This window comes from Xyrauchen texanus, chromosome 26 (genome assembly GCF_025860055.1).
Source record: "Xyrauchen texanus isolate HMW12.3.18 chromosome 26, RBS_HiC_50CHRs, whole genome shotgun sequence".
NCBI classification, from domain to species: Eukaryota; Metazoa; Chordata; class Actinopteri; order Cypriniformes; family Catostomidae; genus Xyrauchen; species Xyrauchen texanus.
In genome coordinates this window covers 5856249-5876213 of record NC_068301.1, presented here as the reverse complement: position 1 = coordinate 5876213, position 19965 = coordinate 5856249, and the positions used below count along the sequence as shown (strand labels likewise).

The following is a 19965-nucleotide window of genomic DNA, read 5'->3' as shown; positions in this document are numbered from 1 at the left end:
GTTTTTTACTTGTTACCCCTGTGTGTGTATTTAGCCCTTATGTTTGCCATTGTTCTGGGTCGGGTATTATATATACCCGATGTAGTAAGTCTTGTCTAGTCAAGTTTTTGTTTATGTTTTGGATTCATGTTTTTTGGATAGCACTTTGTAAATAAACTGCACTTGGGTTCTTCACATCATCACCGTCTTCATCTGCCTGTCATTGCCCTCCAACCAACGTTACAATTTGTGTGTGAGTACTTTTTCCACCACTGCACCATGCATACATTCAGTCATTGTTGTGTTTGCTTGTGTATTTAGTTCTTATGTACAATTATTATGTTTTTATTTGTTTGTTGAGGCTTTTGGACACAATCAAACTTTTGATTGCTTTATCGCATCAACACAAAATTTGTCTCAGATACAGTTGACATGATTGGGAACAAAACAAAATTCGTATCTATATAATTAAAACATTTGAAAAGTTTTCTTTACAATGATACCAAACATTTGACCCTCCTCGATTTTATAAAAAAAATGTATTTGTCAAGTTATAATCCTTTAATTTTGGGTATGCCACTGAAACAGGAAATCTTTAAAAACACCTTCAAAGCTTAAAGTGTTAAACAAAATCTTTGCATTTCTATGGCTGTGCAAATAAGAAAGTGGGCAAAAAATGATGATGTTGTTGCCATCATGCATGGGTTGCAATGCCATTCCTTTGTGCAATCTGTTTTTACAAGATAAGGATCAAAAGTTTGCATGTGTGTGTGTGTTACGTGTTTGCATAGTTTGCAAATAGAGTTTCGGGGATAAGGAAATGATCACAAGTTTCTTTGACTTTAATCGATTCAGTTTTTATAAAGAGTTTACCCAACTCAAATAAGAATGTCCCATTGACAAATTTACCAGAGAATCAAAATAACTTCTGTTGGCTACGTGCAATAATCAACATACACAAAAGCGTGCAGACACAAATAATGTAATACAAGATCCAAGATCAGTATCTAGTGTCACAAAAGGTTATATAGAAACTCTCAAGAGCATCCAAAAGTGTTGTGTCTAAACTATAAATGGGTTTGTAACACATTATAAAGAGCCACTTGATCGCCAATGTCAGTGTGTGCCGTCTGAAGAGATGTTCACAAGGATTATAGTTATGAAACACACTCGACCACTGTTGCATTGTCATCTATTTATTACTACAATTCAGACAAGACATAGACACAACATTAGTCATCTATGTGTCAGAAAGGCTATGATGGCCGTTTGAAGCATCACAGATGATTTATGACAGGGTAAGTACAATGTTATGCCTCATTAATAACATCACTGGTCTATTTATTTAATATTTAATAAAGCCAGAGAATCAAGTAATACAAATACACGTTACATCTCACATATTTGATTTGAATAATTGTTCACCCATGCAATATATTTATATAACCGCATTGTGGCCTGAAGCTGTAATATGTGCCTGTTTTGTTGTCATGGCTAAACTCTCAAACATTTGAAAATACCCCAAGGTTTACCACTGCAGCATGTATGGGCTAAGAAAAACTTGTCCTAAATGTCCTAAACAAAAATTAATTGCTGGGCCTCAGGACGATATAGTCCTTTAAAGCCTAATGTATCAATATATATGTGAACCCTTTGGATTTACCTGGGTTTCTTTATAAATTAGTCATTAAATATAATCTAATCCTACATGTTGTGACTTAAAAAGTCATATATATATATACACATCGGGGGATGACCCGCCGATAGACGGGGCGCAAGGGCGAAACTAATAAAATGTAATTAGTAATGTCATTTTTTTATTAAAAAATAAATATTAATAATGTACCAAGTTAGAAGGTCCCCTGTGTAATTACCAGCATTAGCTGGGAGAGTATTTGTTTCATATGTACGCAAAAGGGACTTTATAACTGAAATATACCCATATGAATCGATATTGAATCGAATCAGAATCGAACTGAATTGAGAGCTTGTAAAATCGGAATAGAATCTGGAAATTATATTTATAGCCAGTTGCATTACTGCAAAAAACGTCACATCAGGGGAAAAATGGAAAAGAGTAATTAATGTGAAGTAACTGATTTGAGTGGTGGTGGTGTGGTGGGCTAAAGCACATAACTGTTAATCAGAAGGTTGCTGGTTCGATCCCCATGGGCACCGCCATTGTGTCCTTGAGCAAGGCACTTAACTCCAGATTGCTCCAGGGGGGATTGTCCTGTAATAAGTGCACTGTAAGTCGCTTTGGATAAAAGCGTCTGCCAAATGCATAAATGTAAATGTAAATGTAAATGATTTGATAATATTTGAATTTGATTCATTAATTTAATTTATATTGACATTTTATTTTATTCTATGTTTAATATATATATATATATATATATATATATATATATATATATATATATATATATATATATATATATATATATTTACATTTATTTACATTTATGCATTTGGCAGACGCTTTTATCCAAAGCGACTTGCAGTGCACTTATTACAGAGACAACCCCCCCTGGAGCAACCTGGAGATATGTGCCTTGCTCAAGGACACATATCTATATATATATAGATATAGATAGATAGATAGATAGCTACAATATGTCTTTATGCACATAATGCCCAACAAACACAGATTTATGATTTGTAGCTCAAAAACCTGCGGTTCACATTGTCCTCAGTAGATAGACCAGTTTTCAGTATCATCAACTACAGAACACCTCATCAAACTTATTGACTTTAACGTTTTAGTTAAAGGAAGTATTATTTGGAGGAAATTAGGTGATAAATACTCAAAAGCACTGCACTACACTACAAAGGCAAAACACAGTAACTGAATCAAGATAACCCTCCTATTGCGTTTGGGTCATTTTTGACCCGCTAAAGGTAGATCATATTTTTTAAATACCACATGGGAACCAATCTTTGTGACTTTGTCAAGACTATCAAAAGGACTCGAAAGAGCAAATTGTCCATATTTTACTCTGCAGACATCTGATGCCGAACCAGCTTCAACATTCGGCATGCATGCAAGTAAATACAATGATCTTTCTTAAAAACATAGTAAAGAACTATTAATGTTGTATACTTGAGTTGTGCTGTTGTTTACGTTGCTTTCATAACTTTTGACCATAACCTTTGCATTGAGCAGTTATATGTAATCAGAAATTCATTCAAATAGCTAGTAATTCTCACATTAGATGTTAATATAAATTGTATATTATGATATATTTAGATAAAAAATTCACAAAAGTGTTGATAAAAAATATCTATATTCTTCACATGTATCACACTGGTTTTACTGTAGTTAATGTATATTTTGAAATATCAAAGAATTTTTATATTTAAAACACAAAGTTTTATATTTGTCATTTAACATGAAAAAAAATATCAATATTTTTACATGTTTGAACAGTTAAAGACCTATTAATGACTTACAATAAAGTTTTATATAAAACCATCATATTATGAATGATTTATAAGCTTGAATTCCACCGGGTCAAAAATGACCCGCATATGCAAAATGTGTACGCAGATTCTGAACGCAATTGGAGGGTTAAAACTGACAACAGTGGCTTCAAAGTATTGTGGCTTGCCTTGATTTTAGTTTGGATTTAATAATTACTACAATTTTCACAACCTGTTTTCTCTGAATCTGAGCAGAGTTAAGGCAAACCCATTGGTCACAGATCATAGTCAAAGAGACGATTTCAGTTACAATTAAAATCTGACAAAATGTGCAGTTACTGCTGTATTTTCCCTAGGATGGCAGTGAAATTGTCTAAACAAGAGGATGTTCTTGAAGCTGAAGTGTGCAATTTCTGCGGCATCGAACAGAATTGCATAAATAAACGTTATTTTTAAACAGCCTTCCGAATACGCCCTCTGCTATTGATCACACAAACAGATAGTCACACCCCCAACCCACACCATTGGTTGGGTCAGTGTTGGTGTGTCGGTCTGGAAGGGTTTCTTCTTTTCCACTTTCTGACTTCTAAAACATCAGCAACAACAATAAAAAATGTCACCCCAATAATTCTCTATTTCTACAAAGTTAACCATTGTAAGGTGTAGACAACTGCATTATGTAAAACAAAAACATCTGTTGTACGGTAATAAAAAGAGATTACTAGGAACAAGGGACAAGAAGATGCAACATTAGAGTGTGTTAACGGTGCAATCGGATATGTATCAACGTCATCAACACTACTATTAACTACTTACGGCATTTATCTGTTTTTGAATACAGGACTTTTACTTGTTGTGGAGTATTTTCATAGTGTGCTATTAGTACTTTTACTTAAGTAAAGAATCTGAATATTTGTTCCACCACTGTCTCACCACTAGCCTACATATCTAGTTCATCTAGAAAAATAGCCAACTGGAATTAATAACTTTGCAATAAACTGTTAATTAGCTAACTGTTACTAACTAATTAGCTGTGTTTGCCAACATGCAGGGGTGTTATACTAAAGGCTTCCACGATCATAGTCCTAGACCTACGGAGACGGATTTGTAATGCATCCTCCAGGCTTTGTTATGCTCATTACCACCTTAAACCATTCCTTGTGGCAGAATAGGAGTCAAGCTAATAGGTTAATATAGGCTAATATAATGCTATGCTATTGGAGGAGAGACGGACCTCACGTACGTTATCCAGGCACAAAGTAAAAAATATAAATTTCTCAGCTCCGTCGCCAACACACGTACACTGAGCTCACCTCTGACACGTCGCCATGACATCTGACGTCTAATGTTGCCATGACATCGCATGTATACTCCATAGACACAATCAAAATTGAAGGGTTTTTCCGTAATATACGATATGTCCCTGTTTGCTTACAGGGATATAAGTATTTATTGTGTTTATTTTGAAGGATTTTCTTTTCACCAGTCACTGGTGAACATAGACACATCAGTTAACTGGCAATTAGTTTAGTAATCCAGTTCTATGGCAGCTTTCACACCTCACACACACACACACACACACAAACACATGTGTTTGTTTTTTGTGCTTTAACTCTATAATAATTCCTTACATTTATATAGCGCTTTTTTAGGCACTCAATGCACTTTACTTAGTATGGGGGAATCTCCTCAACCACCAGTAGTGTGCAGCATCCACCTGGATGATGCACCAGTACGCTCACCACACACCAGCTATTGGTGGAGAGAAGAACAGAGTGATGTAGCCAATTCAAGGATGGGGATTATATTCAGGCTATGACAGATAAGGGCCAATGGGGGAATTTTGGCCAGGATACCCTGGGTTATGCCCAGGGATTTTTAATGACCACAGAGAGTCAGGACCTCGGTTTAACGTCTCATTCGAAAGACGGTGCCTCCTTAATACCCCTTCCAGGCCTTTAAAGCCGAGTATATTATATTATATTTTATCTATAGTTTCGATCAAGATGTCCATAAAAATAATAAAAATAATAATTGATCAGACTATACAGGATTAAAGAACTTAGAAACTGATCTGAAGAAACTGTAAAATAACATCAAGACGTTATCTCCAAAGCACCATACAGCAAAGTAAGAACCTAAAATCTATTAGGTAACCTTACTTACAAAATTGCCTTAAAAAATCTAAGTAAATTGGCAGTAAATTTACTTATTTGGCTCAAGTAAAGTGAACTAGGAGTTGTCCACTATACTTGAGCCAAATAAGTACATTTACTTGGATTTTGTTTAAGGCAACTGGTTTATATATATATATGTGTGTGTGTGTGTGTGTGTGTGTGTGTGTGTGTGTGTGTGTTTTAATGTACATACCAGTATTTTCTCTGTACAAAAAAACCCAAAAATGTTCTTTACCAAATACATTTTTTGATGGCTATGAGTTTTGTTCTCAAGACAAACTGTAAGTTACATTTACAATCTTTCTTGGCTAATCAGCATACAAATGTCAGTTATTCAGAAAATGAATGAATGTAATGACTTGCAGTCTTGGATTGGAAAATCTGTACATCTTATAGATGATAAACTACAGATATAATATGATTTATTGCTTTCTGCGCAATCTTGAGATCAGGGCAGGTGTTACACATCAGAAGTGAAATAAAGCTCAGAGGAATGGTGTAATAATATTTCCTTATATGAGTCATTTCAAAAGTGCCTCTGGACAGTTGTTAAGGTTGCAACACAATGGAATCTACATTGGTGACACAGTGCCAGATCTATAATCAAAAAATGTCTTCCCTCGTAAACAAACAATTCTCTCACAGAATCAGGAACTGGTTGCTTTATTTACCATGTCTGATATTTAATGTTAGGCTAATGTGTGACATAATGTAAATGTATAAATAATTACTAAGATTTGACAAATTTACAAAGGTAAATTTCTGCCTACAGTATAAAACACTTGAATTGACTTTTCTTTTTTTACTGTAAAATGTTAAATATTATCATGCCACATGATTAAATCTAAATTCCTTGCTTCACCACACCTCTGATGTTCAAACCAGATGTCCACCCACTATGAGTGTGTTAGAAGTGTGTAATATTTTAGATAGCAGCCAGTTATATCCAAGCAAGCACATTTAAAAAAATTAGATTCTATTTTATTCTATTGTTTATACTGACTAACAGCATGTGGTTCCAAACTGTTTGTAGACATGTTTAAAGGTTCCGTAAGCAATTCTAACATTTCCGGAACTTCTGCCTGTGACGAGGCAGGCGAGGAATGAGGATCTATACTCTCCTCCTGATAAAGAATCAGATAAACTTCATAACCTGATTTTCTACTGTTCAGATATTCTCCACTCACTCCCTTCATTTGTTCAAGTACATTTGTTTGTTCCAGATTCTGACCATTGTCTTAAAAAAATAAATAAAAAAATGGCTTATTTGACCAAATCAAACTTTTAAACAAGCAGGTAAGATAACTTTCAAAATATCTATTTTACAAGTTCTAGTTCAGGAGTTTCCTGCTTTTTGTCACGTAATTTAAAGCGACCTTATGATATAGAAAAGTGCTCTAAATTAATAGCCTATAATATTCTCACTAAGTTTTAGGCTATAAATACACATTACTGATAATATTTTACTTTATTCGTCTGAGGTAAAGCATATTATAGGTCAACCCGGCTACTTAAGAATTAGTTATTTAATTAATTAATTAATTGATGTATTTAATTCGTTAGTATTTAAACGTTTTTGGAACTATGGCCGTTCACACCAAACGCGTTTTGTAAACATTACATTACAAAAACATTTTGTAAACATGTAAACATTCTCTAGACGGATGTTTTTGACTGTTGTTATAAAAGTGCGTTTTAAAAAAAACGTGTAAACGTTTTTTTTAAACGTGTCTCGTCCCTGCGTCTAACTCATCGGAGTTTATTATTTGTGATGATTTATTTGCGCAAGAACGCTTTCGATCTGAACGACCCCTTGTTAGTTATAACTTCGACAGTAAGACTTTTCAAGAAATCATATATAGGCTATTATTTGTATTAGTAGTAGGATATTAGCTATACAATTAGGCGACCTATTATTAACACTTTCTTTTTGCTTTATTGTAGGCTATTATTTCAAACCCCATTGTCCAGGGATATTAGCCTACATCTACAAATATGAGTTTCTTCAAAATACCGAGTTCCAGATTAATCTCCGCGTTCTTCAGCTTTTGCATCCTCCTTATTTTTATGATCTTCCACAACGCCGTGATATTTATTGCCATCCAAACAACTGCCGATTACACCCCAGATGGTTTGTGCGCCTGTGATAAGTGTGTCACCGATCTGAATGATGACGACTGGTTCTTCATGCGTTACAACCCGACAGTTCCACCTCTGCTGAACAGGAGAAACAGTGTGCTACAAGCAGACGTCTACAAATGGTGGAAGGTATGCAGATCCTTAATCAAAAAGTTCCTTTTTTATCTCTGTAAATGTAGGATTATATAGGTAAGACATATCTAAATGTTGTTTGGTGTCTGAGAGATCTGAATAAATTCAATGATTATTTTTGTTGGCAGGATATGTTACTCCATTGTTGCAGGGAACATTCTAGACATTTAGAGGCAAAATAAAATAATGTGTGATTTTAGAGGAGCAATCTGAACATCAGTTTTACTTCAAACAGTTCAGTAAAATGATGTTACAATAGGGGTTTATGCTGGCCTGCACAGCCTGATTAGAAGTAGGTTAGAAATTGTTTCTGTCATAATTACTGTGGTATGATGTCATAAAACAAAGTGTTACAGTATAATGTATTTCAAAGATTCAGTGTCACAAACTTTGTACACTTTGGCACATCTAATCAAAAATCAAATAATTTTCAACTAGTTTTTCCACAAAGCTCAATGTGCCACATGATGAACTGATAAAAAAGTGTACAAACCTGTCAGCACAGCAACTAAAACAAAAGTACGTGCAAAATATTCAATCCAATATCATAACACATTTTGATATAATTATATACTTTTATTACTATTAATATTCATGTTTAGATATATTATAACAATTTCTAAAACACATCAAATATATATATATGCACTTTTTATTTCTTGCTTTTGTAATAAACACTAATATAATAATAATAATAATAATTTTTTTTTATTTATTTATGTATTTCTTTTAATTAACATTCATTGTAAGCTACTGGTTTAAAGGAACAGTTCACCCAAAAAATGAAAATTCTCTCATCATTTCCTCACCCTCATGCCATCCCAGATGTCTATGACTTTCTTTCTTCTGCAGATCACAAAACAAAGATTTTTAGAAGAATATCTCAGTTCTGTTGGCCCTCACAATTCAAGTGAATGGTGACCAGAACTCAGAAGGTCAAAAAAGGACATACAGGTAGCATAAAAAAATCCTTATGACTCCAGTGGTTTAATCCATATATATAGAAGTGATATGATAGGTGTGGGTGAGAAACAGATCACTATTTAAGACCTTTCTTAATATAAATCTCCAACTTTGACCAGCCCCAACCAGTAGGTGGAGTTTTATGAATTCCACTGGTGGCTCAGCGGTTAAGGCTCTGGGTTACTGACTAAAATGTTGGGGGTTCAAGCCCCAGCACTGCCAAGATACCACTGTTGGGCCCTTGAGCAAGGCCCTTGACCCTATCTGCTCCAGCGGCACTGTTTCATGGCTGACCCTGCACTCTGACCCCAGCTTAGTTGGGATATGTGCAAACAACTGCATTTCATTGGCTCTGTACCTGTACTCTGCACAATGACAATAAAGTTGAATCTTAATCTTTTTGAACATTCTAAATTCTACCTTTAAGTTCTATCTTTAAATATCTTTACTAAAGAACAAGCCATCTTTCAAGTTTACTCTCCAGTCACATGCACTCTTTTCAAAGCTATTAAAAGTGATCCCTTGACTTTTGTATAGGGTCTACAACGTGAATCCTTGAAAACCAGCTACACAGATGTGGTGGACAGGTTGTTTGATCTCTTTCCAGATGAAGAACATTACTCAGATGGTGGTCTAGAACGCTGCAGAACCTGTGCTGTTGTGGGAAACTCAGGGAACCTACTCAGATCTCATTATGGTCAACTAATAGATAATCATGACTTTATCATCAGGTAATGGTTTATTCTCTTTTGAATGAGCCTTATAATATTCTAATGGAAATGGAAATGGTCTGCACTTATATAGCGCTTTATTTTTACCTTAGAGGTTACCAAAGCACTTTACACTGTTTCCCAATCACCCATTCACACACACATTCACACACGAATGGTTTGCTTGTACGTAGTGTCTATTCTGAGAATTTATCAACTCAATTGTGGATTGTTTCAGATTGTATTATTATTATTGTAATGTGAATTTTGGAATTTAATGAGAAATGTATATTCATATATCTCCTTGATATGTTAATATTGAAATATCTAAACTTTTGATTGCAAACATTGGTTTCTTGGGAAATCTGAGCACATATTGTGACATTGTTGAGATCTCCTTTTAAACTAGAGCTTATTTCGTCTTACTGCTGTCTAGAAAAACAATGCAGATTTGAAGAAAATCTCATTTGTGTCTCATTCCTATGGGTTTGGTCATACAGTAGAAGATACAAATCCAGAATGTTGTTTCTTGGTTTATTTTGAGATTTTAAAATGTCATTTATCCAACCTTATCTCAAAGAATCAAGTTAATCTACATTTTTGCTATATCATTTTTATGTGGCTCTTTATCACGGCAGTTTCCTGGTTAAATGAACACTAGAGGCGCTACAGTAACGACTTTGATTCTCTGTCACACAAATCATGAGTAAAACAGCAACCCAAGTGCAAATGTATTAATAAACATGAAAACCAAAAAACCTAACTACAAACGAGAAACATACACTTGACTTAAAACTTGACTTGACATAAACATGGCTTGACGTGAACACGTTACCAAACACACAATACCTGGCAAGGGATAATGGAAAACATGAGGGCTTAAATACTAGACATGTGGGAACATAAACCAATGAACAAACCAATAAACCAATGAACTCTAAACAAGATAATCAAACAATGAACAATGAAGACAAGACACATGAACGAGGAAGGGAAACTGTACATCACATGACCAGGAACACATGACATGAAACAGGAATTAAACTTTTATAAACTGAATTTATATTTTTGTTCTTTCAGGATTAATAAAGGCCCAACAAAAGGTTATGAGAGGGATGTGGGTTCTAAGACCACTCATCGATTAATCTACCCTGAGAGTGCTGTGGACATGGACAACTCCACTCACCTGGTTCTTCTGCCATTTAAGATCAAAGACATGCGCTGGCTCATCAGTGCCTTCACAACTAAACACATCACACGGTGAGGTTATTTCATTAATGTTCACTCATAGAAAAAATTGTTGCCAACTAAGATGTGCTTTAAAGTCATGAAATCCCCCTAGTTCAGCACCAGTTGTGCACCTAGGACTTAAAAAAGGGTCAAGAAAGGGAATGTGAAAACATTTAAAAAGGTGGACGGTTTGTGAAGATGATAGAACAGCTTGCAAATCAAAGATTCAAATATCTTTTCCAAACTTTTGAAAAAATGTGAATGCCAAAACCAGGATAATTTAGAGACCTAATATAAATTCATAGATATTTATTCTTACAAGGAAACTTTATGGGTTAATACAAGATAAACTCCAGCTATTGGCAGTGTTTGTGGCATAATGTTAATTATCACAGAAAATCATTTAGACTCATCCCTCTTTTTTTGTATTTTCTCCCTTTTTCTCCCCAAATTGGAATGCCCAATTCCCAATGTTCTTTAAGTCCTCATGGTGGCATAGACTTGCCTCAGTCCGGGTGGCGGAGGACAAATTTCAGATGCCTCCACGTCTGAGACGTCAATCCGTGCACCTTATCATCTTGGTTGCTTAGGAGAACTGGCTGGAGTCACTCAGCATGCCATGGATTAAAACTCACGACTCCACGGTGTTAGTCAGCGTCTTTCTCGCTGAGCTACCCAGGCCCCCCTCCTCTTTTTCTAAGAAAAACAATTGCTGTCAGAAAGGCACATAATTAAAGTAACCATGTCCAATACACAGAATCACACACTGTTTCAAAAGTACAGCTGTGGAACTAAAATGTAATTTGTGTTAACATGACTCTAGTGTGACACATTCGCTTATTAACCTTTCTGTGTAAAGTTATTCAGTTTTTCAACTTTGTTGTTTTAACGATGGAGTGCCGGTAAACCCTGTAGGCCTAAATCCTGGTAACTTTCTCTCAATGTAAAGGAAAAAATGAGTTCAAAGGACTGTGAGATTTCAGTTTTCATAATTTTCTTCTGTTTTTGAGCAAGCTGTCATGTTATCCTGTCCATGATCAGACAAATGTAGAAGCAGAATGGATGCCACCCTAGATTTTCCTTGTGCCCCCCAGAAACTTCTGACTCCCCCCTCCCGATCAAATAAAGAAACAACCACTTGCCCACCCTAAAGATCAAAATGCCCTCCTAAAGACATGGAGATTCCAGAGGTCTGGGCGTGGGTGCCCCATCCCTGAGAAAGAAGGTCCTTCCTCAGGGGACCTTGCCAGGGAGGAGCTGTCGCGAGTGCAGAAATGTTAATGTAAACGTAAACCCAGGGTTTATGAATGTACAGTGTGAAAAATCAGAAGGATTACTTATTAACCCAGGGTAAAAAATTAACAGTGTGAAAAATTTTACCGGATAACCCTGGATTCTGTTTATCCAGGGTTTAGAATGACCCAGGGCTGACGATATCAAGTGTAAAAAGCCCTTATGTAACTGAAGCTCACACCTGAAAAACCTCACACCATAATAAAAAATTATGACGCCAGCTTTAGAACCATCCCAGATTCAGACACATATGTTTTGCATTATTGATGGCAAGTCAGTCGATATAATTTATCTGTGTTTTCCTCAGCTCTTATGTTGCATTGAAACCTACTATAAATGCAGATATGGACAAGGTGAGTAGAATACTTGATCAAGCAATCAATCAATCAATCAATCAATCAATCAATCAATCAATCAATCAATCAGTCAAGCGATCAGTCAAGCAAGCAATCAATCGATCGATCAATCAATCAATCAATCAATCAATCAATCAATCAGTCAAGCGATCAGTCAAGCAAGCAATCAATCGATCGATCAATCAATCAATCAATCAATCAATCAATCGACCAATCGACCAATCGACCAATCAATCAATCAATCAATCAATCAATCAATCAATCAATCAATCACTCAACCAATCAATCAACCAATCGACCAATCAATCAATCAATCAATCACTCTATCAATCAATCAATCAATCAATCAATCAATCAATCAATCAATCAATCAATCAGTCAATCAATCAATCAATCGATCAATCAATAGGCCAATCAACCAATCAACCAATCAATCAATCAATCAATCAATCAATCAATCAATCAATCAATCAATCAATCAATCAATCAATCAATCACTCGAGCAATCAATCAATCAATCAACCAATCAATCAATAGGCCAATCAACCAATCAACCAATCAAACAATCAATCAATCACTCAACCAATCAATCAATCAATCAATCAATCAATCAATCAATCAATCAATCAATCACTCAATCAAGCAATCAATCTAAACATAAATTTAGACTTTTACATATTGTTCTGTTTTGTCAGTTTGTGTGAAATTAAAAAAACTAAAACAAAATATTTACAAATATTTAGAAATATATATTTTTGAACATTTCGCAACACACTGAAAAGTACAACATCAATGTGCAGTATTCACAGAATCTAAAATGTAAGCACTTTAACGTATGAACAACTTCAGAGATGAAGAGTTGGAATAGAGATTAATTTAATTAGCATCAAAGCTCAACAAGTATGTAATATAAGTGAAACATAAAGTGTATGTTGTTAAAATGTAAATTAATTATGTTTTAGATGATGTAAATATGTAATGTTGAGCTTTACATAAGTAACATGAGTGTTATTATCACCAGAAGTGTATTTTATAATTATTTTGTCATTCTTTAGGTGATGATCCTCCATCCTGCATTTATTAAATATGTCTATGAAAGCTGGTTGCATAAACATGGCAAATATCCATCCACTGGCTTCATTACAATAATATTCGCCCTACACATCTGTGATGAGGTAAAAATTCTTGGAACACCCATCTGGTCCACTTTAAGTAAGGATGTAAGATGAGCTAGATGCTATTGTTAACATGAAAAAAGAAACAGTGTGCAATAAAAGGGTCTGTAGTGTCAAGCCGAAGTAGAACGTCCCTATTATGCTCTTTTGCATGATCTACACTCACCTAAAGGATTATTAGGAACACCATACTAATAATGTGTTTGACCCCCTTTGCCTTCAGAACTGCCTTAATTCTACGTGGCATTGATTCAACAAGGTGCTGAAAGCATTCTTTAGAAATGTTGGCCCATATTGATAGGATAGCATCTTGCAGTTGATGGAGATTTGTGGGATGCACATCCAGGGCAGGAAGCTCCCGTTCCACCACATCCCAAAGATGCTCTATTGGGTTGAGATCTGGTGACTGTGGGGGCCATTTTAGCACAGTGAACTCATTGTCATGTTCAAGAAACCAATTTGAAATGATTCGAGCTTTGTGACATGGTGCATTATCCTGCTGGAAGTAGCATCAGAGGATGGGTACATGGTGGCCCTAAAGGGATGGACATGGTCAGAAACAATGCTGAGGTAGGCCGTGGCATTTAAACGATGCCCAATTGGCACTAATGGGCCTAAAGTGTGCCAAGAAAACATCCCCCACACCATTACACCACCACCACCAGCCTGCACAGTGGTAACAAGGCATGATGGATCCATGTTCTCATTCTGTTTACGCCAAATTCTGACTCTACCATCTGAATGTCTCAACAGAAATCGAGACTCATCAGACCAGGCAACATTTTTCCAGTCTTCAACTGTCCAATTTTGGTGAGCTCTTGCAAATTGTAGCCTCTTTTTCCTATTTGTAGTGGAGATGAGTGGTACCCGGTGGGGTCTTCTGCTGTTGTAGCCCATCCGCCTCAAGGTTGTGCGTGTTGTGGCTTCACAAATGCTTTGCTGCATACCTCAGTTGTAACGAGTGGTTATTTCAGGCAAAGTTGCTCTTCTATCAGCTTGAATCAGTCGGCCCATTCTCCTCTGACATCTAGCATCAACAAGGCATTTTCAGCCCACAGGACTGCCGCATACTGGATGTTTTTCCTTTTCACACCATTCTTTGTAAACCCTAGAAATGGTTGTGCGTGAAAATCCCAGTAACTGAGCAGATTGTGAAATACTCAGACCGGCCCGTCTGGCACCAACAACCATGCCACGCTCAAAATTGCTTAAATCACCTTTCTTTCCCATTCTGACATTCAGTTTGGAGTTCAGGAGATTGTCTTGACCAGGACCACACCCCTAAATGCATTGAAGCAACTGCCATGTGATTGGTTGATTAGATAATTGCATTAATGAGAAATTGAACAGGTGTTGCGAATAATCCTTTAGGTGAGTGTATATGTGAATGGAACATTTCCAGTTTGTTCACCTTTGTCACAGAATCTTATGCCATTTGGAATTTCATTCCTCCACTTTCAAATTAGAGAAGAAAAAACTTGGTAGTGCAAATAGAATCCAGTTTTGATACAAAGTTACATTGTTTAAAAGCATATTACAAATATGAATCTACTGATTGCTCTCTGACTCTTACACAGGTGAATGTTTTTGGGTTTGGAGCTAGAAGTGACGGAAAATGGCATCATTATTTTGACAGAAGTTTGACTCACTTTAGCAGTGGTAATCATGGAGGAGACTTTGAAAATAAAACTATGAATGAGCTTCTGAAGAGAAACAAGATCTTTATGTATAAAGGGTGGTAATGATGAAATACTGCTGTTTAAAGGGTTGAATGTAAACATTATTGGTAAACATTACTCTTCCCTAGAAGAGGTTTCGAATGTACTGTATGTGTGCTTTAAAAAAGCCTGCCTTTAAATACATACGCTGGCAATGTATAACTACACATTTTATATGTACATTATATACATCATTCTGTATAGTTAATGTATTTTAAGATAAGGTAAAGTTCATCTGACTAGTATTCTAAGACTACTAACTTAACTAGAAGAGTTTCAGCAATAACTAGGTCACTAAATGCAAACTTTACCAAAAAACGAAATATTGTTTCATGACTAATTAATTGTATTTCTATATTTGTATGTAAAATATATTGACAAGGATTGGTTATATTTCATTCATATATTTTTGTTTCTATGAAATTTTCTTTATGTTTATTTATAGTTATCACTGTTTTATAGATGGACAATAATGGAATAACAATGTAGTGGATTACTTTAAATTAAGTGCCCCCTGACCTAAACTTCTACAGTAATTCTTAACGTAATTCTTCCAAAAATGCTAAAGCTATGACTGCTATAAAACTGTTATATGCTGTCATACAGCTTCATTATTTGCTCCATTTAAGGGTAAAACTATACTTGTTTTTTATAGCATTGTAATATTTGTTACAAATATTGCTCAGTTGGTAGAGTGGGTCGGCCACTAATCGCAGGGTTGGTGGTTTGATTCCCGGCCCACACGTCTCCACATGCCGAAGTGTCCTTGGGCAAGACACTGAACCCCAAGTTGCTCCCAATGGCAGGCTAGCACCTTACATAGCAGCTCTGCTGCCATTGGTGTGTGAATGTATGAATGTGTGTATGAATGTGTGAATGTGTCAAGTGTTTTGAATACCGTTAAGGTTAAAAAGGCGCTATATAAGTGCAGACCATTTACAGTTATAGGATTCCCCCACCCAGTTTCAATAATTCAAAATACAAAAGAATATTTATGTTGTCCCAATGCAAATTGAGTAAGTAAACTTTCATTTTACAAATCTAAGTGTATTTCACAAATTGATATTGCATTGCTTTCATTTTAATGAAGTAAACTGAATGAGCAGCAAAAATCTATTTTACTTTGGAGTTTACTAAACTCCAGATTAATTTTGACACTCAAAATAATTTTTTGAGTTTCTTCATATTATAAGTGCTGCATATACTCAAATCTTGTGTCTCAAATGTAGCGTCAAACTAAGAAAAGTTCAAACATACACTGTGGGGCAAAAGTTTGGAATAATGTACAGATTTTGCTCTTATGAAAAATTACTATTATAATTTGAATTATTTTAATTCTTCGATGAGTTCTCATCAAAAAATCCTCCACATGCAGCAATGACAGCTTTGCAGATCCTTGTTATTCTAGCTGTCAGTTTGTCCAGATACTCAGGTGACATTTCACCCCACACTTCCTGTAGCACTTGCCATAGATGTGACATTCTCGTTGGGTTCTTCTCACGCACCTTACAGTCTAACTGATCCCACAAAAGCTCAATAGGTCTGATTATCTGTTGTCCAATGTCTGTGTTTCTTTGCCCACTCTAACCTTTTCTTTTTGTTTTCTGTTTCAAAAGCGTCTTTTTCTTTTCAATTCTTCCCATAAGGCTGCACTCCTGAGTCTTCTCTTTACTGTTGTACATGAAACTGGTGTTGAGCGGGTAGAATTCAATGAAGCTGTCAGCGGAGGACATGTGAGGCGTCTATTTCTCAAACTAGAGACTCTGATACACTTATCCTCTTGTTTAGTTGTACATCTGGTCTTCCACATCTCTTTCTGTCCTTGTTAGAGCCAGTTGTTCTTTGTCTTTGAAGACTGAAGTGTACACCTTTGTATTGGCAATTTCAAGCATTGTATAGCCTTCATTCTTCATAACAATGATTGACTGATGAGTTTCTAGAGAAAGCCGCTTCTTTTTTTTGGTGCCATTTTTGACCAAATATTGACATGCCAGTCTATTGCATACTGTGGCAACTCAAAAACAAACACAAAGACAAAGTGTTAAGCTTCATTTAACAAACCAAATAGCTTTCAACTGTGTTTGATATAATGGCAAGTGATTTTCTAGCACCAAATTAGCAGTTTAGCATGATTACTCAAGGATAAGGATTTGGAGTGATGGCTGCTGGAATTGGGGCCTGTCTAGTTTTGATCAAAAATGACTTTTTTCAAATAGTGATGGTGCTGTTACATCATTAATGTCCTGACTACACTTTGTGATCATTTGAATGCCACTTTGGTGAATTAAAGTACCAATTTCCTTCCAAAACAGCAAAATCTGTACATTACTCAAAATCTTTGGCCACCAGTGTATCTCTCTAAATAAATTCTGTTTATTTCAACAAACAATATTTCCTGTAAAAATTTAAATTTGGTGTGAATAAATGTATTTTTAAGTGAATGTTAAATTATAGTGTATTTCCTCTGTAAAATACATGTAGTTTTTACAGTGTACCCTTAAGGAGACAAAAAGGTAAATTCTTTATTCCCAGAGGAACAAAACATATTTATCTACCTTTAAAGGCACACAATAGGTCCTTAGGGTAGAAATGTGTACCCAAAGAAGGTACAGAAAAGGACCCAGAAGACCACCCAAGTGACAGCCCTTGTACCTCTGAGAGTTTATATTATCTTATACTGCCTCACTTTCTGCTACCTTAGTCCCAGAAAGGAAACAATTAGGAGTGTCACCCAACATAGGTGGAAGAACATAAACAACATAAAGTATATCCACGGCTCAACTACAGGCAGGTGAAAGGCTTCCATGTTTGCACAGTCTTGCATTGTTTGGTTTGGTATTAAAATGCACTGTATTTGCATTGTTCTCCTTGACTGACATATGTTTTGTGTGAATATACATTCTTGACAGTTTATTTGTCTGGCTGGTCCTGAATCCTCTTTGTGATGTCATGCAGACTCTTGAACGTAAGAGTTCCATCTATCCTTTCTTTTGACAATATGGAGAAGGTTGTTCATGCCTTTGTGTCATCCCATTTGGATTATTGTAATGTATTGTATCTGGGTGTGAGTCAGGCTTCTCTCTTTCGCTTGCAGCTCGTTCAGAATTCAGCTGCCAGACTTTTAACGGGCACTAAGAAGAGAGAGCACATTACTCCGGTTTTAATTAAATTACATTGGTTACCCATACGATACAGAATCCAATACAAAGCTTTGTTGTATGTTTTTAAGTCTCTGCATGGCCTAGCACCTGAGTATGTTACTGATTTAATCAGCCGCTGTCAATCAAGTAGATCTCTGCGCTCTAACGATCAATTGCTTCTCATGGTTCCGCTGATCATGTTTAAGATGTAAAGGTGATCGGGCATTCTCTGTTGCAGCTCCTAGGCTCTGGAATGACCTTCCTCTGTCTGTAAAAACTTGTCCTTCATTGGGTGCTTTTCAGAGTGCGCTTAAAACTTACTTGTTCACTTTAGCTTTTGACAATGCTTTGTAAGTTTTTTTGTCATATGTTTGCATTGTTTTTATGTTTTTGTTTTTACTTTTATACCTTCTGTACAGCACTTTGGTTCCACTTGTGGTTTTGAAAGTGCTCTATAAATAAAGTTGAGTTGAGTTGAGTTGAGTTGAGTGAGTTGAGTTCCGTGACACTGCCTTGCTATGTCATTGTGATCACCATAGCAACCATATTCAAATCAAATGCATTAGGTGTATCTCATGATGACCATAGATGGAAATGTCAACCATGGTGCCATCTTTGAACAGCCAACAAGGAGAGCTGTTTGAATGCAAGTGATGCCTCAGACCGCTGCATAAACTGCTTTTTGAGTGGAAACAGTTTATCTAGTAATTAATTGACTGACTAGGTGCTAATTTTCAGTATGTTTGCCATGATATATTCATTTGTAGAGGACTTTTTTTTTATGCAGTTTGCTACAAAAAAACAAAAACAGTTTTAGAAGTCAGGAAATTGCATCAGGTAAGTTTTTATTTAAAGTAACTTACTATCATAAAACTCGGAATATTTCTATATATAAATACAACTTCATATGTGTATTAATATGAGCTTACTCAGTGCTTGAAGTGGAAAACAAAAGTGCAGGTACTCTCCTTAGTACTACTACTAAATATTAATACTACTTAGTATTAAACGTTATTTTTGGGGGAAAAATTATATACTCCACAGTCACAGTTTTTGTTCGCAACATACGTTTAATAACTTGGGGTTTTATAAACTGAACTGGGGCTAAACCTCTTTTTCCGTATTTATCTTGCCAAACACATTTATTGTAACTAACAAAACTGTTAATTATATTTGTTTATTTACATTAGAATAGTATTTAATTACATTAAAAGAGGTATTTAATTAAAATTGTCAAGTTCTGGACATATCTGATCTGGCTGAAGAACAAATAGGACCTCACACTCTTCACTAACGAATAATGTTTGATTAACTTTAATTTGAATATGATTAATTGTTTTTGAAAACTGAGGAAGAATATTTATATCTTTGACAATATCAATCCACATAAGAGAACAATAGCAATCTATTGTTGAACTGTCTTTTCATGAAATAAATGTAGCCATTAAACTGAATGTGTTTGTCGGTTTTTCCTTTTTTTTAATCTTTATCATCCTCCCATTTAAAGAGGGGGAATTTAGCGTTTCCTTG

General features: G+C 35.5%; 1 protein-coding gene across 3 annotated transcripts; it reads left to right on the top strand.

Moving 5' to 3' along the window:
- Nucleotides 1–18: 18 nt before the first annotated feature.
- Nucleotides 19–19799, top strand: LOC127619818 (CMP-N-acetylneuraminate-beta-galactosamide-alpha-2,3-sialyltransferase 1-like). 3 transcript variants are annotated; one of them, XM_052092823.1, is made up of 7 exons: nucleotides 19–232; nucleotides 7524–7847; nucleotides 9351–9544; nucleotides 10604–10783; nucleotides 12354–12399; nucleotides 13458–13577; nucleotides 15155–19799. In XM_052092823.1, the coding sequence occupies exons 2-7, from the start codon at nucleotides 7575–7577 to the stop codon at nucleotides 15317–15319; spliced, it is 978 nt and encodes a 325-aa protein (XP_051948783.1). In that variant the 5' UTR covers nucleotides 19–232; nucleotides 7524–7574; the 3' UTR covers nucleotides 15320–19799. The 3 variants fall into 3 exon arrangements, with proteins under 3 accessions (XP_051948783.1, XP_051948782.1, XP_051948784.1); XM_052092822.1 differs by lacking the exon at nucleotides 19–232 and adding an exon at nucleotides 6749–6875; XM_052092824.1 differs by lacking the exon at nucleotides 19–232 and adding an exon at nucleotides 6778–6875 and having other exon boundaries at nucleotides 7708–7847.
- The last annotated feature ends 166 nt before the right edge of the window (nucleotides 19800–19965 follow it).